The sequence below is a fragment of the Lissotriton vulgaris genome, chromosome 6 (assembly GCF_964263255.1).
Source record: "Lissotriton vulgaris chromosome 6, aLisVul1.2, whole genome shotgun sequence".
In the NCBI taxonomy this organism is placed as follows: Eukaryota; Metazoa; Chordata; class Amphibia; order Caudata; family Salamandridae; genus Lissotriton; species Lissotriton vulgaris.
In genome coordinates this window covers 252,671,781-252,696,556 of record NC_141694.1, presented here as the reverse complement: position 1 = coordinate 252,696,556, position 24,776 = coordinate 252,671,781, and the positions used below count along the sequence as shown (strand labels likewise).

Sequence of the window (24,776 nt, the reverse complement as noted above, 5' to 3'; positions counted from 1 at the left end):
GATGAAATCCCCGTGATATCTGAATGGACTAATTACCGATTTAATACACAACGTCGTTTTCGGTAAGCAGCATCCCCATTTTAACCTCATCGGTTACCAATGTTCCTCCTATGTAAGTTTTACCCTAATCGATGTACGTTACTTTAGGTGCAGATTCATCATCGCTATTGCCTTAAGTTGCCACAAGACCACACGGAGAACTTTTGATCCTGTGGTATGTCCTTTATTTATTCTATTTATACTTTTCTAATTGCTGAGCTCATGCTGATTTAATTGTTAGCCACCATTCAGGCTCCTTATGACCTCTTCTGCTAATTCACTCTATGTTTTCCCATATTGGTATTCTATCGTATACCTTACCATGCGAGTGGTTGTCCGCCGTGTACACTACTAGTTTCTCATACAGGTACTCGGAACCATGTATCTAACTATGCCCAAACTGAATTCTGTGTTAAGGAATTTAACTAACTTTGATACTCTTGTTTTGTATTATAGTCTCATGGTTATCAATTCAAATGATGAGGTTGTTTAACGCTCGTAACTACCTATGTGATAATTAGAGGCTGAAGTCATACCCCTCTAACTTAAGTTCATTATACCCGTTTCATTAGGTCCCCTGCCCCTTCCCCGGTCCTGATGAAGACCCCGCAGCAAGGTTAAATCTTCCTGCAGTTTCAGAGGGTCGAAACGTCGACGGTTTTTCTAATTGCGGCAACCACACATGCTAATATTTGTATATACATTGTACTATGTGTTGTATGCCTCTTCATAAATAATGTCGCCATCATGTTATGGCAGCTGTTGCTATACGAATTATAGCATGATAAGTGTTTTGAACTGTTGATTTTACTGTCACTTAATTCCTTCACTCCCCTACCTCCTCACCATCACTTCCAGTTTCTTTCCTGGGGCACTGTATGACCTTCAATACAGTTGACTAATTTCTATGCTATGTGTATTCATTATACTGGATCCCCTAGTGAATAAAACTTTGTGGATCAAAATAATTGCTTTGGATTAATTCATGTGAGATTGCACTATATGTTCCCTATTCACACTGGGACCCCTTCCTCTTAGTACTTACTGAACCCAGGTCCCAGTGACTTTATTGGGTAACCCCCCTGCATACTAACAAGTTCAAGTTCAGGCATTTATATAGCGCACTACTCACCCAGAGGGTCTCAAGGCGCTAGAGGGAGGGTTCATTACTTGTCGAATAGCCAGGTTTTCAGTTCCTTTCTGAAGGAGATGTGGTTCTGAGTAAGGCGGAGGTGGGTGGGGAGTGAGTTCCATGTCTTGGCAGCCAGGAAGGAGAACGATCTGCCGCCCATGGTGGATTTTCGGATGCGCGGGACTGCGGCGAGGGCATGATTGGATGATCTTAGTTGGCGGGTGGGTTTGTAGAAGGACAATCGAGTGTTGAGGCATTCGGGTCCTAGATTGTGAAGGGCCTTGTGTGCGTGGGTGAGAAGGCGGAAAGTGATTCTTTTGTTGACGGGGAGCCAGTGGAGGTCTTTTAGGTGTCCGGTGATGTGATCTTGGCGCGGGATGTCTAATATGAATCTCGCAGACGCGTTTTGGATGCGCTGGAGTTTTTTCTGTAATTTCATTGTAATTCCGACGTAAAGTGTGTTGCCATAATCCAGACGACTTGTGACCAGTGCATGGGTAACGGTCTTTCTTGTCTCGAGGGGGATCCAGCGGAAGATCTTTTTGAGAATGCGAAGGACGTTGAAGCAGGAGGATGAGACGGCGTTGACTTGTCTGGACATTGAGAGGGAGGAGTCTAGAATGAAGCCGAGGTTACGTGCATGGTCTGTGGGTGTGGGTGCTGTGCTCAGAGCGGAAGGCCACCAAGAGTCGTCCCAGGCTGAGGGGGAGGATCCTAGGATGAGTACCTTCGTTTTGTCTGAGTTGTGTTTTGGGCGGCTCTGTTTCATCCACTCGGCTACTTCTTTCATGCCTTCGTGAAGATTCGTTTTGGCGTTGTTGGGGTCTTTGGTGAGGGAGAGGATTAGCTGGGTGTCGTCGGCGTAAGAGATGATGTTGAGGTTGTGTTGACGCGCGATAGAGGCGAGAGGACTCATGTAGACGTTGAATAGTGTGGGACTGAGTGAGGATCCTTGAGGTACGCCGCAGATGACTTTGGTGGCCTTTGAGTAGAATGGGGGAAGTCGGACTCTCTGACTTCTTCCAGCTAGGAACGAGATGATCCAGTCCAAGGCTTTTCCTTGTATGCCGATGTTGCTGAGGCGTTGTATAAGGGTGCTGTGGCAGACTGTGTCGAAAGCGGCGGAGAAGTCTAGTAGGATGAGGGCCACTGTTTCTCCGTTGTCCAGGAGTGCTCCGATGTCGTCGGTCGCTGCAATGAGGGCGGTTTCGATGCTGTGTTTGGCTCGGAATCCGGATTGAGATGGATCAAGGGAGTTGTTGGATTCAAGGAAGGGGGCGAGCTGGCTGTTGACGGCTTTCTCAATGACTTTGGCCGGGAAAGGGTGGAGGGATATGGGTCGGTAGTTTTTCAGTTCTGAGGGGTCTGCTGTGGGTTTTTTCAGAAGGGCGCTGAGTTCGGCGTGTTTCCAGATTTCAGGGAAGGTGGCAGAGTTGAAAGAGCAGTTGATTACATCGCGGAGTTGGGGAGCGATGATGGAGTCAGCTTTGTTGAAGATGTGGTGGGGACAGGGGTCAGAAGGCGAGCCAGAGTGGATTGAGTTCATGAGGCGAATGGTGTCTTCAGTGGTTATTGGGTTCCAGGCACTGAGGTTGTTAGTTGGAGGAGTGGGATCTGAAGGGGGTGAGGCGGGTTGATCATTGGGAGTATTCTTGAAGCTGTTGTGGATGTCGGCAATTTTGTTTTAGAAGAAGGAGGATAGTGCGTCGCAGAGGTCTTGGGAGGGAGTGATGTCGTTGGATGCTGCGGTGGGGTTAGTGAATTCTTTGACGATATTGAAGAGTTCCTTGCTGTTATGAGAATTCTTGTCGAGACGGTCCTTGAATGCTGATTTCTTGGCGGAACGGATCAGTTGGTGGTGTTTGCGGGTGGCTGCCTTGAGGGAGCCCATGTTGTCTGAGGTTGGGTTTTTTCTCCAATTCTTCTCCATGGTGCGGCATAGCTTCTTGGATTTTTTAAGTTCATCATTGAACCAGGGAGCCTTTTTGCTGGCTGACTTCAACTGGTGCTTTTTCAGGGGTGCTAATTCGTCCGCACTGTGGGTAATCCATTGCCTGAGGTTGGTGGCCGCTTGGTCTGGGTCCATTGAGAGGGTGGGAGGGTTGTGGTTGAGTGATGTGAGGAGTTGGTCGGTGGTGATTTTGTTCCAGTTTCTTCAGGGAATGTGTTGTGGACGGTTGTGGGTCAGGGTGGTTTTGTAGCTGAAGTGAACACAGCTGTGATCAGTCCAGTGGAGAGCTGTAGTGCGATCGAAGGAGATGTGCTTGCTGGAGGTGAAGATAGGGTCGAGCGTGTGACCGGCTGTGTGAGTGGGGGTGTCAACAAGTTGTTTGAGTCCGAGATTGGCCAGGTTGTCCAGAAGGGTGGTGGTGTTGCTGTCGAGTGTGTTTTCAAGGTGGTAGTTGAGGTCTCCTAGAAGAATGTAGTTGTCGGAGGCGAGGGCGTGTGAGCTGATGAAGTCTGTGATGTTGTCGCTGAATTGAGTGCGGGTGCCTGGAGGTCTGTAAATGAGGGTGCCTCTAAGGGTGGTCCTGGGGTCGGTGTGGATCTGGAAGTGGAGGTGTTCAGCGGTTGCAAGATTGTTGTCGGAGCTGGTTATAATTTTGATGGAGTTTGTGAACGATGGCGATGCCTCCTCCAGTTTGATTGGTGCGGGTAAGAAAATCCGACGTCCCAAAACACCCCTGCACCTGACGCCCCACGGCCTTGTGTGCCCAACAAAGCGGTGCCTAACCAACCCTCTACATCCCTACTTACCCCTCGAAGTGTTGCTCGCTCCAGGAAGATCCTCGTCCTGAGCCTGCAGTGTTTCTTTGTCCCGGAGAACCATCCAACAGGGCACTTGACCTCAAAACAGCACCCGGCACCTGGCTGCCCTAGTGCCGCTAAGGGTGCCCCACTGGTGCTAACTTGGTCAGCAGCTTGCCTTGAGCTTAACCCTATGAGCTTTGCTCCCACAATCCTGTGGCCTGCTAGCCAGCACCCACCAACCAGAGACCCCCTATCCTCCATAGGTTAACAAAGGGCCTCAACACTCTGCACCCGGCCGCCCTAGTGGCCCTGAGGGTGTAACAGTTGATCACTGACCCTGGAAGACCCCGGAGTCTAACCCCAGGACCCTTACTGCAAAGACCGATTACCTACCTGGAAACAGATAACCTTTTTTTCCTCGTAGAATAACATTGATACTTTTTCTCCCAAAAATTTTCTAAATGTCGACTTTTGAAAACTACAAATATTCCTTAAAAATCAGCCGAATAACCAAAACGCCTTTTCTCAACTGTTTTCAGGAAATGTCCCAGTGCTGAATCTAGGTATCCAGCACTGAGTAAGAAAAAGTATCGATAACATAACGTACCTGCTAAGTGAATTTCCTCCCATAGGATAATATTGGTGATTCAATGTGAAAAAGCTTCCAAGTGTCAACTTTTGAAATGCAATAAAATTCTTTAAAAATCGTACCTCTACCTAAAATGCATTTATTCACCTGTTTTCAGGAAATGTCCGAGGGCTGAATCTAGGATCCAGTCCTGTGTAAGCAAAAGTGATCTGAAACTGCATTTTACTTAAAAAGCCCATTCATTCGGATATACAATACCTGCAATGTGTTGCAAACTGCTTACTTAAAACTGTAACCAAAACCAGTACAAGTTACACTGCAATTGTGAACTGTGTTCATACATGTAATTTACAAATGATAAGTATTTTTATGCTTACCTGTACCAGGCTTGCTTGGTTCTAGAAATAAAACAGTATATTTTTTTATACAAAAACAATTGGCCTAGAGTTCAGTTCTTGAGTGTGTGAATTCATTTGCTGTCTGAGTGTGTATATCAAATGCTTAACACGGTCCTCTGATACTGCCTTAATGCTCAACCAAGCTACCACTTTAGAGAGTAAGGTTTTAATTAACTTTAACCTCTGCAAAACCTCTGGAGACCCTTGGACTTTATACACACTCCACCTCACTTTGGTGCAGTATATATAGAACCAGTTTCTTACAGCCGCGCTACACAAAATCCTGATTGATTGAGTCTGAAGGTAAAAACTTTACTGGGCCCTACTGCTCACTATTTCCAACCCGCGCCCCATTGCAGTGGGCCTGAAACTGTGACTTTGTCCTGGTCAAGTGTGACCAGCTGTCCAAAGTTGGCGCTTTTGGCTTTCAAGCACTAGATAGTGTTTATTCTTTAAAAATTCATATCTCTGGCTCCATACATTGGTTTTTGTCATTTTGGTGTCATTTTAATCATAACAATATTTCCTTTTTTTTAATTAATTGTTTTGTGTGTTATTTTTTATTGGCGCCTGTCTCCTAAATTAAGCCTGTCTGCTCTCAGCCAAAGCTACCAAGGGTTGAGCACTGATTAATTTACTGAGAACTTGGCTTGATTTGTGATTGTGGGTTATAATTAAGCGTAGGTACCTACCTACCTGTCCTAATAAACCACCTTCCAACACACACATATTACATACTTTAATGCAAGTCTACCCAGAGCTACCAATATGCAGGAAACTAAAAGGTGTATCAAATGCTAAAACGGTAAATACAATTTTTTTAAAACACAGAAAAGAACAATTTAAGTCATCTTAAGCAACACTAGCCCACAATGCGTAAAGTTTGTGACAAATCGTCAAAACCCTGACCTTGATCTAAGGTGCCTATTCAATCCTCATCATTCATCCCCAGTGACAATGTATTAACTGGGTGCTTGGCAAATATCTGTTTGCAGTGAAATAATTACAAACAAATCTTTCATTTTTAATCCCGATTAGGACATTGCTTCCCAATTCGATAGTGATCATATGATGGGGCATAGTGTATTTACCAATGAAGTAAATTCTTTACTCGGTCTAAGTTGGCCATAAAAGCACATAAAGAAATAAAACATCTAGAAATAATCTCTAAATTACACGTGCAAACGTATCTAAATTAAAATACAGCAACTTTTTTAAGTGCAACCTTTGAAAAGATAAAAATGCATTGCTAAAAATACATACAGCAAAAAGAAATCTTACAAAAATACTGTATTAAAGGGTACCAGACTTATCCATATAAAACCTAACAAACAAAAACTTCCATATAGGGTCCGCTCTGTAAATAGAAAATAATAGGAACCACCAAAAACCATTAACCCGTTCTATGCTCATGACGGAGCCGCTCCGTCATGAGCCTCGGTTGAGCTGTGCTCATGACGGAGCGGTTCCGTCATGGCCCGCTCGGCGCGCCGCGAATTTCGCACCTGCGCTGACCGTTCCATTGAGCGGGCACGTTCGTGACGGAACCGCTCCGTCACGAGCACAGCTCAACCGTGGCTCGTGACGGAGCGGCTCCGTCACGAGCATGCGAGCCCCGCTCGACCCCCCCGCCCCCTTAGCGCTGCGGCGGAATTCCCGCCGCAGCGAAGGGGTTAATCTAATAAAATACCATTGAAGTCCTCATGCCTCATAAAGGCTTAGACTATGGGAGATGTGAAGAAAGCTTTTTTTTTTAAACTGATATTTTTTAAAGCCCAACCGCTACATAGCTGAACTATGCACAGCTTGGGTAACTTGAATCGGTTCATGCTGCAAAGCCTCGTTTTGGTCAAATGCGATTTTGAAGGAAAAATTGTTAAATAAACCAACTTGTCAACCAGGATCAGTCATATTAATGCTTGCTACTTGTGGCATTTTAGGAGTCTGGCAAACTAGTATTGGATTTGAGTTGGCAATTACTATGTGGTCTACCAAGGCAACATGATGAGGTAATAAGATAGTCTTAAACTGGTCTGATTAGAATACGAGATCATGGAAAGGACTAGTCAAGTGAGAGGGACAATCTACCAATTGTCTGAAATGAAGGGAATGCAGGTTATCTTTTGTATTTCTTGATTTGTTAGATCTTTGAGTTGCAATCACAGATTGAAATCTGCCAGGATTATAGAATTGTTTTGTTCCAACAAAAAGTAGGAAATAATGATAGGAGCATATTTGGTAATACATCCTGCATTTTTGTGATTGATATAGATAATTATAATCTAGCATTTTCTGTGTGTCAAAAACATATCAAATGATACACTATTAGCAATTCTAATTTAAGAATGTCTAATTACTCACTACTACTTATGCCTACTACCCCTCCTGGGGTATAGGCCTACAACCAGGACTCTCCAGCTGTCCTGGGCCTTTCTTTCAATCTGACTCCTGGTGTAACCCATCTCCTTGCACACAGCCTCGAGGCCAAGCGTTTCTTGGCCTTTCTCTTTTGCCTTGAGGGTTCCAGGGGCCTTTATACTATATTTAATTGTCTAAATTGAATACATTTTTAGTTTTAAGTGATTGTCTAGTTTAAAACAGGACTGCTGTTTCACCAAGTCAGGTCTCAGAAGTAGATGCAAGGTATTTAAGCATTCATCAGTAACCAAATAATACATTTCACTTAAAGATCTTGCACTTGAAAGGATGTAAGGCAACTCGCAACCAAGGGTTTAATATTGTTGACGTTATTAATACATTTCTGTTGGGTAGCACCAGAATGTGAAGTAATAACAAATCAGAATTTTGAAAAATTACCACTTCTAACGTGTACCTTGCTTGCTTACAAAATTTCAAATCATTTTGCTTTGGTTACCTTATGCATGATAATCTTTCGTTGAGCAGGTTCAGCCATATCAATCATCTTCTGGACTACATAGTTTGCATACTGGTCTTTCATCATGGTGTATAAGGCACTATGAGGGCCATCATTCTGGCAGCAAACCTCGTCTATTAGCAAAGCCCTCTCTGCACGAGATGCATGCGTGACACACTTTTCAACAACATTGCTGGGAAAAAAAGAAAGGGTTAGAAAAATACATTAAACAATGCAATTTTTTTTATGAAAGATCAATAGAAATTCAAACAGTGTAGGAAGATGGGGATTCCCAACACTTTCAGAACAGATAAGAGCTAAACCGAAATACTGAATGCTGTACTTGCATTTAAGTTATTTTAGTTATAATATGTTCAGATAGGTTACTTATTCTGTAAACCATTAATTAAGCCTAAGGAATTATGACCAAGTTCCTGCAAGATTTGCACAGAGTTAATTGGGGAAGCGACAGTCGTAAGTGAAAACAGCCTGCAACAGTAACTAAATCCTGGGAAAAAGCTACTGTCATATTAGGGGACAACATAAAGACCTATATTATATACTCCACTTTAAAAACACAACCTAATGCACAAGTTACTACTTGTGTAACGATATATCTGTAAGAGACATTAGTTAGTGATAGATTCCTTACCTTAGAATATCCCCAGGCGTCAGACTGGATCCGGAAACTTTTGCGTAGCAATACCCCTGCGCGCTGGTAGGCGTCGTCTGCGGCTCCGCGTCCGTCGTCGGCGTCGTGAGCGCCGGGATGACGTCGTCGGAGTACTTAGACGGCGCCAATGCGCGCTGACGTCAGTTCTGATAACACAGCTTTTCCGCGCCAGATACGCAGAGCCATGATAGAACTAACACTGGTGCCATGAAACTAGGGCCCTGAAAGGGGATGACCTTAACCCTAGATATCGGTTCGCAGAACGGGGAGGATGGGTGGGTCGGTAAGGAATCTATCACTAACTAATGTCTCTTACAGATATATCGTTACACAAGTAGTAACTTGTGCATCTGAAAGAGACACGTTAGTGATAGATTCCTTACCTTAGAATAGATACCCCAGCAATACCAACCCCGGTGGTGGGTCTGCGAACCAATATCACACCAGAAAGTCCTGGAGGACGGAACGGCCAAAGAAGCCATCCCTCCGGACTTGACTGTCCAGGCAGTAGTGTCTTGCGAACGTGTGCAGCGAGGCCCACGTGGCTGCCTGACAGATGTCCTGCAGGGGGACACCGCGGCCCAGGGCAGTTGTCGTTGCCGTGGCCCGAGTGGAGTGAGCCCGCAATCCAGCCGGGGGCTCCTTCCTCGCCATGGAGTAACATGCTTGAATACACAAGATGATCCACCTAGAGATGGTCCTCTTGTGCACAGCCTTCCCCTTCTTCGCGCCCACGTAACCAACGAAGAGTTGGTCATCCACCCGGAATTGGCGTGTGCGATCTAGGTAGTAGGAGAGCGCACGTTTTGGATCCAGACGGTGGAGCCTCTCCTCCTCTTTCGAGGGGTGCGGAGGCGGAAAGAAGGTGGGCAAAGTGATGGACTGCCCGATGTGGAAGGCCGTGACAACCTTGGGCAGAAAGGAAGGTCGTGTACGTAACACCACCTTATCAGGATGAACAGACAGGAAAGGTGGAGAAGAAGAAAGAGCCTGGAGCTCACTCACCCTCCTGGCAGAGGTGATGGCAACCAGGAAGGCCGTCTTTAGAGTAAGGAGACGAAGAGGGCAGTTATGAAGCGGCTCAAAGGGAGCACACATCAGATAGGTGAGAACCAGATTCAAGTCCCACTGGGGCATCACGAAGGGAACAGGAGGGAACATGTGCGTGATGCCCTTCAGAAATCTACTCACAATAGGGGACTTGAATAAAGAAGGCTGATCTGGTAGCCTCAAGAAGGCTGATAGAGCAGAAAGGTACCCTTTAAGAGTGCCCAGAGCAGAGCCCTGCTGGGCAAGGGAAAGAAGAAAGAGCAGCACTTCCGAAAGGGGTGCAGAGAGAGGATCCACAGCCTTTGCTGTGCACCATGCCACAAATCTGTTCCACCGGCAGGCGTATACCGACTTTGTGGAGGGACGCCTGGCTGCCAGAATGATATCACAGACTTCGGGAGGCAAGTCAAATGGCCTCAACTGCCGCCGCTCAATCTCCAAGCTTGTAGGTGGAGACTGGACAGGTTCGGGTGCAGGACCGTCCCCTGCTGCTGCGACAGAAGGTCCTCCCAAAGAGGCAGACGAATCGGGGGATCGACTGACATGCTGAGTAGCTCGGGATACCAGTATCTTCGTGCCCAGTCCGGAGCCACAAGGACGACCTGGGCCCGGTCGCGCCTGATCTTCTTCAGCACTCTGGGCAGAAGTGGTATAGGCGGAAAGGCGTACAACAGACCGCAGCTCCACTCGCGACGAAAAGCGTCTCCGAGCGAGTGCCGCCTTGGAAACTCCAACGCGCAGAACTGCTGACATTGCGCGTTCTCTTCTGTGGCGAATAGATCTAACCAAGGCTCTCCCCACTGTCGAAAGAGACCTTGCGCCACGTCCGAGTTCAGACGCCATTCGTGATCCATCATGCACCGGCGGCTGAGTTCATCCGCCCTGGCATTCAGAGAGCCTGCCAGGTGTTGAACCACTAGGGTCACGCCCTGATGTTCCAGCCACTGCCAGAGGCGCAGAGCCTCCTGGCAGAGGGTCCACGACCCCACACCGCCCTGTTTGTTGCAGTACCACATGGCGGTGGTGTTGTCGGTGAACACTTGCACTACGCTCCCCGTGACAGAGGGGAGGAATGCCTTCAGTGCAAGACGAATCGCCCGCAGCTCCAGAAGGTTGATGTGGAGCCGGGACTCCGCCGGAGACCAGAGGCCTCTGATCTCCGCCTCTCCCATGTGGCCTCCCCAGCCCTGGAGGGACGCGTCCGTCACAACTACGTGCTCCGGCTGAGGTAGGGAGAGGGGTCTGCCACTGACCCAGTCGCGGTCCGTGAGCCACCACTGCAGTTGCTTCGCAGTGCCCTCCGAGATCAGGACATGATCGGACAGGTTGCCCTGATGCTGGGCCCACTGAAACTTCAGGTCCCACTGCAGAGCCCGCATCCGCCACCTGGCGTGACGCACCAGAAGGATGCAGGAGGCCATCAGCCCCAGAAGCCGCAGCGTCAACCTGACCGAGACCCGGGATAACGGTCTGAAGACAGGAATCAGAGCCTGAATATCCCGAACCCGCTGTTCGGGTGGGTAAACCCGAAACTGCGCCGAGTCGAGAACCGCTCCGATGAAGAGGAGCTTTTGAGAGGGACACAGGTGTGACTTCGGCACATTGATGGAGAACCCCAGCAAGTGCAGGAGGTCGGCCGTAGTCTGGAGGTGGCTGACGACTGACTGGGGCGAGCCCGCCTTCAACAACCAGTCGTCGAGGTAGGGGAAGACTGATATCCCCTGCCTGCGCAGATGGGCTGCGACCACCGCCATCACCTTCGTGAACACCCGTGGGGCGCTGGCAAGGCCGAAGGGGAGCACGGTAAACTGAAAGTGCTCTTGGCCTACCATGAACCGTAGGTAACGCCGGTGGGCCGGCAGGACGGGGATGTGGAAATAGGCGTCCTGCAAGTCCAACGCTACCATCTAGTCTCCCGGGTCCAGGGCAGCCAGGACCTGAGCCAAAGTGAGCATCTCGAACTTCTCCGTCCGGAGGAAGCCGTTGACGTTCCGCAGATCCAAGATAGGGCGTAGGCCCCCTTTGCCCTTCTTGGGTACCAGAAAGTAGTGGGAGTAACAACCACGTCCTACTTCTGGCCCAGGAACGCGCTCGATGGCCCTCTTGGCCAAGAGGGCCGAAACCTCCTCTTGCAGAAGTTGCAAGTGATCCCCCGACACACGGTGGTATTGAGGTGGCATGGATGGAGGGGAAGACTCGAAGGGGAGGGAGAAACCCCTTCGGACAATTTGCAGCACCCACCTGTCCGAAGTGACTGTATGCCAGTGGGAGAGGGGATGGCGAACCCTGCCTCCCACAGGCGTCACATGGGCCTGAAAACTCGGACCAGGAAGGTTTTGAGGCGGGGGCTGCTGAGGGAGGTGTGGACTGGCCTCGCCGCTGGCCCCGACCACCGCCACGGCGGTTCCCACGGCCGCCACCGCGTTGCTGAACATTCTGCGGCGCGTGGCTGGCGGTCCGTGGTGGGGCGCCCCTTCCGTGGCCACGAAAGGAGCGAAAGGCACCCGATTGCTGGCGTGGGGCCGTAAGGCCCAAGGACTTGGCCGTGGCCCTGGAGTCCTTGAAACGTTCCAGCGCATGGTCTGCCTTGTCGCCGAAGAGGCGACGGCCATCAAACGGCATGTCCAGGAGGGTGGCCTGGACATCGGCCGAGAAGTTGGCGGACCTCAACCAGGCGTGGCGTCGAACCGCCACCGTCGTTGCCATCGCCCTGCCCAGTGAGTCCGTGGTATCCAGCCCACACTGGATAGAAAAGCGTGCCGCATCTCGGCCGTCCGCAAGGGTTTGGCTGAGTTTAGCCCTGACCTCCTCAGGGCATTGTGGCAGCACCTCCGCAACCGTGTCCCACAGAGTGTGGGTGTAGCGGCCCAAGAGACAGTTGGTGTTCACAGACCGTAGCCCTAGGCTCACAGACGAGAAGACCTTCTTCCCGAACTGCTCATACCTCTTGGATTCCCTGTCGGGCGGGGCCGACGGGAATGCGGCTTGGGAGTTAGAGGCCTGGATGACCAGGCTCTCGGGGGTGGGATGGGTGGACAAAAAGCATGGGTCGCCCGGTGCCGGGCGGTAGCGTCTGGCCACGTTCCTGTCCACAGGGGGGCCTGTGGCGGGCTTGGACCAAGTGCCCAGCAGAACGTCACACAAGGCCTCATTGAACGGCAGGAGGGGCTCCGCGGAGCCGGACTGCTGTTTGAGGACCTCAGTGAGGAGATTAGTCCTCACGGCCGCGACGGGGAGCTGAAGGTTTAAGGCCTTAGCTGCCTTCGTCAACACTACGCTGTAAACAGAACCCGCCTCCGAAGCCACAGTCGGGGGCGACGTAAATCCAGTGTCTGGCGAGGTGTCAATACCACTGGCCTCCCCAAGCTCATATGTCCAGTCCTGATGCGACTGGCAATCACGTGCCAGAGGGTCCTCGGACCCCTCCCATTGCTCCTCGTCACCTGGCTCCTGGAGACCAGGATTAACAGCCAGGGCCTCCTCGTGGAGATAGAAGTCTCCAAAGGCCGACGGAATCGGCGCCCAGCGGCGCCCCTCCGACTCCTGAGTAGGACCGTAGGAAACATTGGGGTCGGCAACCACATCGGCTGCCGGGGACGACACCTGAAGGGACGGCGCCGGCGAGGTCGTAAGGTCGACCGGCGAGGTCCCGGATCCGGAGCCGGATCCAGTGAGGTCGCGCGGCGCCGGGACCGAAGTCGCCAGCGGCGCCGGGCCCGAAGCACCCGACGTCGTCGGGGCCGAAGCGCCCGACCCGGAAGGACCTCCAGACGGAGCCGATCGGCCCGAAGGCGCCACGGGAACCGACTGAGGAGGGAGGGCCCTCATGGCCATGAGGTACCTCTCGACCTCCTCCTGCGACGCGCCGTGCCCAGGGACCCGAAGGTGTGGGGCAGGCGGCGACGCTTGCGACTCCCGCGGAGCCGCGTGGGCGGTGTCGCCCGAGTCCCCGGCCGCATCGAGCGAGCGTCGGGGCGGGTCGGAGGACCGATGGTGTCGCTCCGACCTCTCATGCCTCTTACCTGAGGACTTGGAACCAGACGATCGGTGTCCACTTCCGGAACGTCGATGACTCCGACCTCGCGACCTGTCCCTCGACCTCCCGTGGGACCGGGACCGGTACCTGGAGCGGCGCGGGGCCGAGTGCCTCAGCTCGAGACGCTTGCGGGACCGCTCCCGCCTAGCCTTCGACGTCAGGGCCCGGCAGTCGACGCAGGTTCTATCGTCGTGGTCGAGGCCTAAGCACTTCAGGCACCGGCGATGGGGGTCCGTGACCGACATGAGTCGGCCGCACTTCGAACAAGGCTTGAACCCGGGCATCCCTGGCACCGATAGTCGAGACAGTCGACTAAGAGAGATCAAAAAGGATCAAAAACTTTTCAGTCAAAAAGTGACTGGGGGTAGAGCTTCTTCCAGATCTGCGCTAGCTGGCGCGGAAAAAAGAAGAACTGACGTCAGCGCGCATGGGCGCCGTCTAAGTACTCCGACGACGTCATCCCGGTGCTCACGACGCCGACGACGGACGCGGAGCCGCAGACGACGCCTACCAGCGCGCAGGGGTATTGCTACGCAAAAGTTTCCGGATCCAGTCTGACGCCTGGGGATATTCTAAGGTAAGGAATCTATCACTAACGTGTCTCTTTCAGATGAAAATATCTGTGGGTCATCATCATGACAGGAGAGACTTAAGGAGAATTAGAGGACTGAAAACAAAATATGATTTGAATATAACCAATTCTCTAAGGAGTGAGCATGATTCATCTAAACTAGCTGACGTTTAAACTTTCATTATGTGCAGTGGATGGGGTTGCAGGGTCCGGGAAAGAAAATGTCACCAATTCAAACGATCCAGGAGTTAATGTAGACTTAAAAACAAACAAGCAGCAGAGTCTGAGAATACAGCTATTTAAACACAGATCCATAATTGGGCCTCCTGGATAGCAAGCTAAACTATAGTCCTGGATGTGTGAGCATCATTCTGACAAATATGTCCTGTTAAAGGTTTGCACAAGTTGTCCATGGCCACAATATTTCTGGGCAAGCTGCAGACCGAACAAGCAAAAACATGTAAGTGGAATTGAGACAGCCATTGGCAGTAACAAGAAAAGAGAAAATGCAAGTAGGGCTGAAGGAAGGGACAGGGAGGATGGCCTCTTTCACAGCCTATGTCAGATGCAGGGTCTCTCCTGCCCATTTAGTTTTACTGTTTTGCAGTGCTCCAAGGGTCGGTCATCTTGCAGCCACTTCAGATACTTATCCTGCCAAGGTGACTCCAAAGTCGAACCAGATTCAGTAAATTAGTACTGGAGAGATGCAATATTTTACTGTGTTCAATATAAAGAAGTCCTGTTAGCTTGATATAATTGATTTCCAGTTTAATTTTTTTAATGCGTGTGGTTTGTATGCTTGACTCAACTCCTCTTCCCCTCCCTACTTGTGCATGGCAGAGCTTAATTGTGACCTTCATTGTTTATATAACAGTATGCAATTCAGTTCGTTTTATGGTCTTGCTTGCTCTGTAACATTTATCAAATGCAATGATTTCTGTTCTTAGTGATCATGGAAAGGACACATTTATAATTATATACAAAAGCAAGTCTACAGCATTCAGCTGAAAAGAAGTGCTTCTTATATTCCAAATGTTGTCTTTTTTTCTGTGTAAGTCATGGAATAATGTATTCATTAGATGTAGAGCAAAAGTCAACAATACCCTTTTATGCGTTTTCTAGTTACTTACTCATTGAGATGCAACTTTGTCACACTATAGTGACTGCAAAGTTTCTCTGCCTAAACATGTACCAAACGCATCACTTGGGAAATGAGCCAGGTTCCTTCCTGATCTTCTTAGAGAGCAGAAAAGGTTAAGGCTTAGCATCCACTGCCAATGCTATTTTACATTTTGCATTATTTTGAATTGACTAATCATATCTTTTTGCCTTCTGTAGTGATTCTTACATTATATAACCCTTCGAGATTTACACCTTGAAATTTCATCTTGTGTGGATTATTCAGTGTGGATTTTCCAATGTTGGTGCCTCTGGGGGTTCCAGTAATTTGTGATTAGGGCTCTCTTCTTTAAAGACTCACACCTAGCCCAATCCATGAACCTGCCCTTTCGGTATAAAAACTGCTGACCGTTTTTGGTAGCAGAGGATGGTTAAGGGCTAGGTTTCCTCTGTTATGGTTCAAATGATTCCTCTGCCCTGCTTAGAGATAGTTAGAAGGCCCTTTAACCGAGTTCTCTGAAAGCAAAGTTTCCTTAGTCCCAGAATCGCATGGACCTACAAGGTCCGGGCTGTAGTGATCATTACATGAGTATAATGAGACAAGTCTTCTTGTCTTGCGTAATAGTATGTGACTCAGTGAGTTGATGCCTTGCAACATGTGACAATTGAGGTGATTTGCTGAGTGGTTTGTTAAGCAATGCTTGGATTCGAAGTGTCTAACTGTTTATGTGCCGCACATGCATTGCACACTAATTGTGTTGAAGTTCAAATTTATATTGCATTATAAAGGTTTGTTGCTAAAATCATTCTGAATAGCGTTTGTTGGAATTTTGTGTTTTGATGTAATCCAAGAACGAGATATAATTATTCAATTATTCTAATTATTCAAGTTGGTTGCTTCCTGAAGGCATGCATTGACAAGCCGAAATTCTTTTGCAAGTCCCTAGTAGTCTAGTTGCGTTTGAACTAATTACAGTTGTGTTGTTCATTTCTTAGTGGATAGGAAATAGACGCATAGACTCAGAGGTAGATATGAAACTGGTTGGAAGTTTTTCTTAGTGTGAGCTATCTTGTTTTAGAATTTCCCTTTGTTTGTAGTGAGTTTGATTCCCTTCACAAATTGCATTAGACAAAGTTTATTTGTTATTGGATTATTGGTTTGTGTTCCAAGTATCGCTTTGAAGTTGAATTGTGATTGATTAGCTGCTTGTGTTGCTCGACCCAACTTGATTAAAATGGGTGCAGATTTCAAAAAGTCTATAGTCTAAAGTCTAAGACAAAACGATAAAGACTGTCACACAGTTTAGTAACTAAACATTATATATAGTGAGACTCTACAAATTAGTCAAGGAAACAAAGAATGAAATGAAATGAAATTGGGTTTATAAAGCGCATGGCTGCCCTGAAGCGTCCCAGCTATCAATGACACTTACTAAATCCACCATCCACACATTTATATTTTTATATCCACTCATTTTTCAATGCAAAGTAGTGTATTTATAATACATATTTAAATATCAAAGCAAACCACAATCACTGGATGATGTCATCAGTGATGTCATCATTGATGTCATTTGAGAGGTCATCAGTGATGTCATCGGTGATGTCACTGACCATGTCATGAATGATGTAATATGTGACATCATCAGGTGTGGATTGCAGGCTCGCGAGTTATAGTTAGTACAACTAACTATAACGAGGAATTTCAATGGTTTTGTAGGAGTAAAATTTCCAGCTAACTATAACTGGTGTGAAACCTATGGTTATTTCAGTGAAATTCAAAGTTTTTTTTTTAATGCTAATGCCTAACTATAACGAGTGTGAAACCTATGGGGCCTTTTTTACGAGCCCCTTGCGCCTCCGGAACGTCACTTTTTGTGACGTTCCGGTGGTGCAGAAGACTGAGTGATATTTATCAGGCAGGACTAAGCCACTTTTTGTGGCGTTATCCTGCCTGATAAATATCAGTCCCTTTAACGCAGTGTCCTGCGTTAAAGGGGCATGCAATGGGTGTTGCTGGGGCGTTCCCAGCAGCATCCATGGACTTGAGTAATTTATAGCATCCTCAAAGTCAGTCTTTCAAAATTTCCAAAGTATAGGACATGATAATCCAAATCCAAATGTTTCTCAAGAAAAGTCATAAACCATGTCCGTGGGTCATATCTGCCCAAACGCCGATATTACGAACTATTGAAAATGACTTTTTTTTAAAAAAACCTTTATTAAACAAATGCACAGTACACAGCGTCTGCCTACAACCCGATCGGGCCGGCCGCTATGACATCAGAGTGAATTATAACCACAATACATTGCGGAAAAGCCAAAAGTCGATTCAGTACGGTGCAGCGGTATAGTGACAATGAAAGGGATGTTAAAAAAAATGGATGCTAATCAAAAGGAACATCAATTACGGGGATGAGGGAATAGTTTCAGTATAATCAAGTGGTGGGGTACAAATGTCTCCCCGGTATTCATTCCACTGTGCCCAGATTCTACCCCATTTCTTAGGACGACCTCGAGCCTCATAGACTGTCTTTTCCCGAAACATGCACCAGTCCATGTTATCTTTCCAGGCACTTACTCCCGGTGGTCTGTGGGAGCCCCAAAGTTGCGCTATGTTTCTTTTAGCAATCATGTTTCCTAGGGTGACCCAGAAGGTCTGAGCGGTCGTACAATCTGTGGGTTCCCACACGTTAAGCAGGCATCGCCTCTCCTCAGGAAGAAGGGAGACCCCAGTAACTCGCCCCATCACATCATGCACCCTAGACCAAAAGACGGAAATAACCGGACATTCCCACAAAATATGAAGAAAGGTGCCGTACATTCCACAGCCACGCCTACACAATCCATCAGTTGCGAGCCCCATCCGTACCAGACGCACACCAGTCACATACACTCTTCAACATCGTGAAAGAGCTATCCAACCCCAGCGCAGGAAACAACAACATCACCCCATCGCAAGACCTCTGCAACTCCCTCGCTTCATACTTCCACAACAAGATCGCGGACATACACAACAGCTTCAGCAACCAACCAACGAACACCAAGACCAAACAACCACCCCCCACCACCACCCTCCACGCCTGGACCCCGATCAGCACCGAAGACACCATCCGCACGATGAACTCCATCCACTCCGGATCACCGACTGACCCCTGCCCTCACCACATCTTCAACAAGGCTGACGCTGTCATCGCACCCCACCTGCGAGACATCATCAACACATCCTTCGACACCGCCACCTTCCCTGAGAGCTGGAAGCACGCCGAACTCAGCGCTCTTCTCAAGAAACCCACAGCGGACCCCACCGAACTCAAGAACTACCGCCCCATCTCGCTCCTCCCGTTTCCAGCCAAAGTCATCGAGAAGACCGTCAACAAGCAGATGGCCGCCTTCCTCGAGACGAATGGATCCCTCGACCCCTCACAGTCCGGCTTCCGAGCCAACCACAGCACCGAGACCGCCCTCATCGCCGCCACCGATGACATCCGAGCCCTGATGGACAACGGAGAAACAGCGGCCCTCATCCTCCTAGACCTCTCCGCGGCTTTCGACACTGTCTGCCACCGCACCCTAGTACAGCGCCTCAGCAATGTCGGAATCCAGGACAAGGCGCTGGAATGGATCATCTCCTTCCTCGACGGAAGAACACCGAGAGTCCGTCTATCACTGTACAAGTCAGAGGCCACCGAAGTCATCTGCGGCGTCCCTCAAGGATCCTCTCTGAGCCCCACCCTCTTCAACGTCTACATGAGCCCCCTCGCGGCCATCGCACGCCAGCACAACCTCAACATAATCTCCTACGCCGACGACACCCAGCTGATCCTCTCCCTGACCAACGACCCCGCCGCCGCCAGAGCCAACCTGCACGAAGGGATGAAAGAGGTAGCCGAGTGGATGACGACCAGCCGCCTGAAACTGAACTCGGACAAGACGGAGGTCCTCATCCTGGGCTCCTCACCCTCCGCCTGGGACGACTCCTGGTGGCCTCCCGCCCTGGGCACCGCACCCAAACCGACAGACCATGCACGCAACCTGGGCTTCATCCTGGACTCCTCCCTCTCCATGACCAGGCAAGTCAACAACGTCTCATCGGCATGCTTCAACATCCTCCGCATGCTACGGAAGATCTTCTGGTGGATCCCCACCGAGACCAGGAAGACCGTCACCCAGGCCCTCGTCACCAGCCGACTGGACTACGGCAACGCCCTCTACGCCGGTACCACCGCCAAGCTCCAGAAGAGACTCCAGCGGATCCAGAACGCCTCAGCCAGACTCATCCTCGACATCCCACGAACCAGCCACATCTCCGGACATCTGAGAGACCTTCACTGGCTCCCCGTCAACAAAAGAATCACCTTCCGCCTCCTCACCCACGCACACAAAGCCCTACACGACCAAGACCCGAGCTACCTCAACAGCCGAGTCAACTTCTACGCTCCCAAACGCCACCTCCGATCAGCCAACCACGCCCTCGCCGACGTCCCCCGCATCCGAAGAGCGACTACAGGAGGAAGGTCCTTCTCCTACCTGGCCGCCAAGACCTGGAACTCCCTCCCGACCGACCTGCGCCTGACCCAAGACCACCTCTCCTTCAGGAAGAAGCTGAAGACCTGGCTGTTCGAGCAGTAGCAGCACCTCCCCCCCCCCCCAGCGCCTTGAGACCCCACGGGTATGTAGCGCGCTCTATAAATGTCTTTGATTGATTGATTGATACACTCGGTGGAGGATCTTCAGTTGTACAAAGCGCAGCCGAGCTGGAATGGCCACCTCCTTGGGAGAGGAAATCGCCATTTGCCCGTCTTCGTCATCTAATTCGAGGCCATCCGCCACCCAGGAGGCACGAAGTTTCACTAGAAAGTCCGCCCTGGTGTTGATGAGCTTTTTATAGATTAAGGAAATCGTACTATCCGGGACATGGCCATCCAGAATACGGTCTTCCAGCGGGGACGACTGGGGAATTTCCGTCCCCGGGGGGAAGGTTGAGAGCAGGGCGTGCCGTACCTGGAGGTAGCAAAAATATTCCTTGTCGTCCAGTTGATATTCTAACTTCAGGGCCTCAAAGGACTTGACTGTGCCCTTGGCCCAAAGATCCTCAACCCTGCTAATACCAATCATAACCCATCTATCAAACCCTTTCGTACGCCACAGGTTACCCAGCCGTTCAGAATCATACAGTGGGGTTATGTGCGTCAATCTATCACTCCAATCCGTAGCCACAGTCGCGTCATTCCAGGCACGCACGGCACATCTCGTCGGGCCAGTCAGAAGCCGGAGTGGTGGCTTAGAATATAAGGCTCTGTTAAAGTTACCGCCCGGCAGCAGGAATTTATCCATGGCGAAAGCGGGAGTGGGCCCTGGAGAATACGTCGCATGGTTGATCGCACTCAAGTGCGAGGCCCAATTGTAGGAGAGTAGGGTCTGCAATCCTATGATCACCCAGATTTTTTGCTTTTGTTTCACTGGTTTACGACTTTCTCTGGCTGTGGGCCTGCCAATCAGACCCACAGCCTGGCTGTTCTCTTTCTAAATTACCTCATGTACCCTAGGTGCATCTACCAATTGGTACTGGGCCACCTTATCAGACCCTGTAACTCAGGGCATAGGTGTACCCCGGGCTGCCAGGGGCTGCAGCATGTATTATGCCACCCCTGGCTGGCCTCCTAAATTTGACACAACTGGCTGCATGACAGCTGGGGCAAAGTCGTGTAATCACCCTTTGCTGTAGGTGTAGTATACCTATACCTAACCCTAAAATGGACACACAGATTCCTATCAGTCACTCCTATGGCAGGCCTTGACAATCCTGAAGGCAGAGTGCTTGGAATCGTGTGAGATGGTGCTCTGGCACGAGCTGAGCCTGTCTGCAGCTTGCGGAATCAAGTCCTAATAGCTGTTCCATGATATCGCATACCATATACTCTTAAGTGCATTATAATCCTCGCGGTTAAATGCTATCTTTGGTATTGCTTTATCAAAACATGTCGAGTAAGGTGTCATACGAATTGGAATACTAACCCCTCGCCAATTCTGGCGACGGGGTTAGCATTCCACCCTTCTAGAGGGACACGACATGTATGTAACTGTGAACCCCGGTTAAAGTTAACTGAAGCCTCAGCTCCACAAAATGGATGCTGCCACCACAGACACGAGTCTGACCCCCTGCAGCTGGGAGTCCTTCCAGTGAGGGGAGCCTGGACAAAGGGTTTCCTGTCAGGGGCGGTGCTAGCACCGTCCCAGACATGGTTTTGTGTATCCTGGGTAGGCAGGGCTTTACAGGAAGGTGACTGCTGAGTGGCACCCCGGTGCTCACTACGCATAGGCCGGTCTGAACCAGTTCCAGGGGCACACCAGCCCCTGGCCTGGGGAAGTCCGGCATGGCTGAGGGGTGTAACCACCCCCCACCTAGTCCCACCCATAGGCAGGACCTAGTCACCGGGTCAGCCCCCTTTTTTAGTATAAAGATAGGAGCGGGCCCCCTGTTAAAATTAGATCATCTTTGGAATCAAGATACCACTTTCTTCAAAAGGACTTCACGATTTCTTCTTCAAGATTCTCCCTTGTGGCTAAGGAGTAGTCACCCTGCATCCGCAGGCACCATCCTAAAGAACACTGCGGTCTGCTGCAAGTCCTTCATCACGAATCCGACGACCCAGCTCGACGAGACCCGGCTTCCCTGGCACCTCTGACCTCTACTCACCTCTACAGCCCAGCTGAGAACCGTGAGTGCGACGAGACCTCAAGGGACCGACGATCGCCAAGACTGCACGACATCTTTACTGCAAGCCCACCGTGTGCTCCACTGGTGAGTGCTTTGGGGTCCGAGAAGCCCCGACCCTGCGCAGCTCCAGCACCCAAGATCAGCCCCCCTGCATCTCCACGATCGGCGTGGGGCCCTTCTGCTGTTTGCTGTGCACCGCGTTGTTTGGCTACTAGCCGGCTGGCTTGTGGCCCTCTGAACGACGCCCAACGACTTCACGACTGCTGGTCTGGTTGCTCCAGGCTGGCCTTTGCTTCCTTCTTCAAGAGAGGCACCCCGGACCCTCCTGGTCCACTCCAGACGCCATTTTAGGTCCACCGCGTGGGCTTGAATTTGCCAAGGCTTTGTTGCCCAATCCTGGGTCCAGCGACGCCGACAGCTTCTATCTTCGTGGGACAGCTCGATCCTCCATCCTGGTCGCCGACAACGCCTCCTGGTCCGTGAGGTCTTCGAGTCAAGCGTCACCCACTCACCTAGTCGAGGTGGCTACCATCCGGTGCCCTCCTGGTGCCCACTGACTACTGGCTAGTAGTCTCGAACTTGGTCCCCTCTGCTTTCAGGTGTCATCTATCTTCAAGATCCAGGCTTGGATCCGACTGAACTTTCTTCACTGGTCACCGGCCAGCATCTTTTCTTCCGGCTCCTGGTCCGTCTACGAGGATTCCCGACGTCTTTTCAGACCTATGCAGCTGCAGCCCCTGGGCTAGGTAACTTCGGCATTTCGGTGCCCCAGCATAGCCTCACTATCCAAGGGTCAGAATCTACTTTCGTTTTCTCCCTACCAGGTCGGGTTCGCCCGAGAACACTAACTTTCTAATTCCTAGCTACCATAGACTTTTGTCCCGCATCTCGCGTGAGAGTGCACACACTGCACCCGAGTCCCCTAGGCCTCCTAGACATAATCTAACGATTCCCTAGTCAAGTCCTAGCGATTCCAAAAGCTATTAGTACTGTACTTACCTGCTAGGAATTTCGCATTCCACTTTCAGAGTATATGGTTTTCCGTGCCCCTCGGGCATTTGTATATACTGTGCTAACTTAAGTATTTTTGTAAGAGTTTTGGTTTGTGCTTAGTACCCTGTCCTCATAAAGAGTACAGGGCTGTTGTGATCTTTAAATAAATAACTGTTTATTTTCATAACACTTGTGTGGTGTCCTTTCACTTGGTATTCAAGGGGTATATGTGTGGTAAACAGCTGGCTTAACGCGCCCTCTCGAGTCTTTAGCCTTAGACTGCTCGTATCCACGCTACTAGGATAGCTGGTCTATAAGGTTGACTTACAACCAATCATCAATAAGGGTTGCTGGACTGATACATAGTGTTCACTAGAATAGTGAGCACTGCATATCAGGCCACCTTCTCACATTGGTGAGCAGCGGTTGGGATTTGAGCTTGCTGTTGTTTTACCACACGTATCCTAAGAATATCTTGTTGAAAGATCACATAAGTACTGTTAGGTACACATAACTAAAGCTTAGAATACTCTGAGTTCTACTGAACCAGCTGTTGTAGCTCCTCAAGGCTTAGCACACCTTGGCTGCAACTCTTAGCAAGGGATCAGTAGGTAAACACATAGTGTAGGTAGGTGCATCACTTACACCACACTAGAAACAGTATGTCGGACAAAGGAGGAAACACTGAGGTTCCCCTTGTGTCAGTTGACCCTCCACAGGTCATCCCTTCAAGATATACTGCGCTTAGCTTCCATGAGTTACGACAAGTGTGTACCTCTAGGAAGATTAAGCAGGGGTCTAACCCCACAACTGCCTTTCTGATTGGTCTCTTAGAGACTCATGATGCAAGGAGGGCTGGTAACCCAGACCCTTCTAATTCAGATGGCAACATGCCCTCCTTACAGGGTCCCTTTGATGCCCAGGACCATCCTCTTCAGGAAGCAGATGATGCTGATGATGAGGATGATGATTTGGTATCAGGGGATGAGGCAGAAAAGGAACAGGTAGAAGTCAGCAGACTAACCAGGTCCAACTTAAGCAGACATGAGATGGGCACTAGGGGACCCTTGGGGCCACTCTCAGGTCAGCTTAACATTGGGAATGGACGAGATAGATCTCTATCAAGAGGCTCTATCAGATCCCTTCATACCAATGGCTCTCAACGTTCCTCTCAAAGGGGAATGACATCTCCCCAGAGGAGAATGTATGAAGCTAAGGAAAAGGCAGCCAATCTGAGGATTGAAAGGGAAGAACTTGCCCTGGCCAAAGAGAGGCTTGCCTTTGCTAGAGAGCAACAATTGAGTGGGACAGTCCCCACTGGTGGCAGCATTGTACCTAGCAATAGGGAAAGGAGTTTTGATACAAAACACCTTGGTAAGATAGTGCCCCCCTTTAAACAAGGGGATGACATCCACAAATGGATTACTGCTTTGGAGAGGGCCTGCACTGTGCAAGGTGTTCCCCCAAGTCAGTGGGCAGCTATCTTGTGGCTCTCCTTTGAGGGTAAAGGAAGAGACAAGCTCCTCACCACAAGGGTGGAGGATGCTAATGATTACCAAGTCTTGAAAAATGCACTGGTTGATGGGTTTGGCCTAACCACTGAGCAGTACAGGGTGCTGTTCAGGGATACCCAGAAAACTCAGTCTCAAGATTGGGCTGACTTTGTAGATTGTGCCACTAAGGCTTTTGAGGGCTGGTTGCTGGGCAGTAAGGTTACTGATTATAAAGGATTGTACAATTTGATGATGAGAGAGCAAATTTTAAACAATTGTCAGAACCAGTTGTTGCATCAGCATCTTGTTGACTCAGATCTGACCTCTCCCCAAGAA

The 24,776-nt window shown here is 49.6% G+C and overlaps 1 protein-coding gene across 2 annotated transcripts in view; it reads right to left on the bottom strand.

Annotated features, from left to right (window-relative positions):
* Nucleotides 1-24,776, bottom strand: part of PUM2 (pumilio RNA binding family member 2) — a 755,055-nt gene that overhangs the window by 21,149 nt on the left and 709,130 nt on the right. For both annotated transcript variants that reach the window (XM_086926282.1, XM_086926283.1), the window contains exon 20: nucleotides 7,785-7,977. In XM_086926282.1, the coding sequence (XP_086782408.1) occupies nucleotides 7,785-7,977 (193 nt within the window). The remainder of the gene's footprint in view (nucleotides 1-7,784; nucleotides 7,978-24,776) is intronic.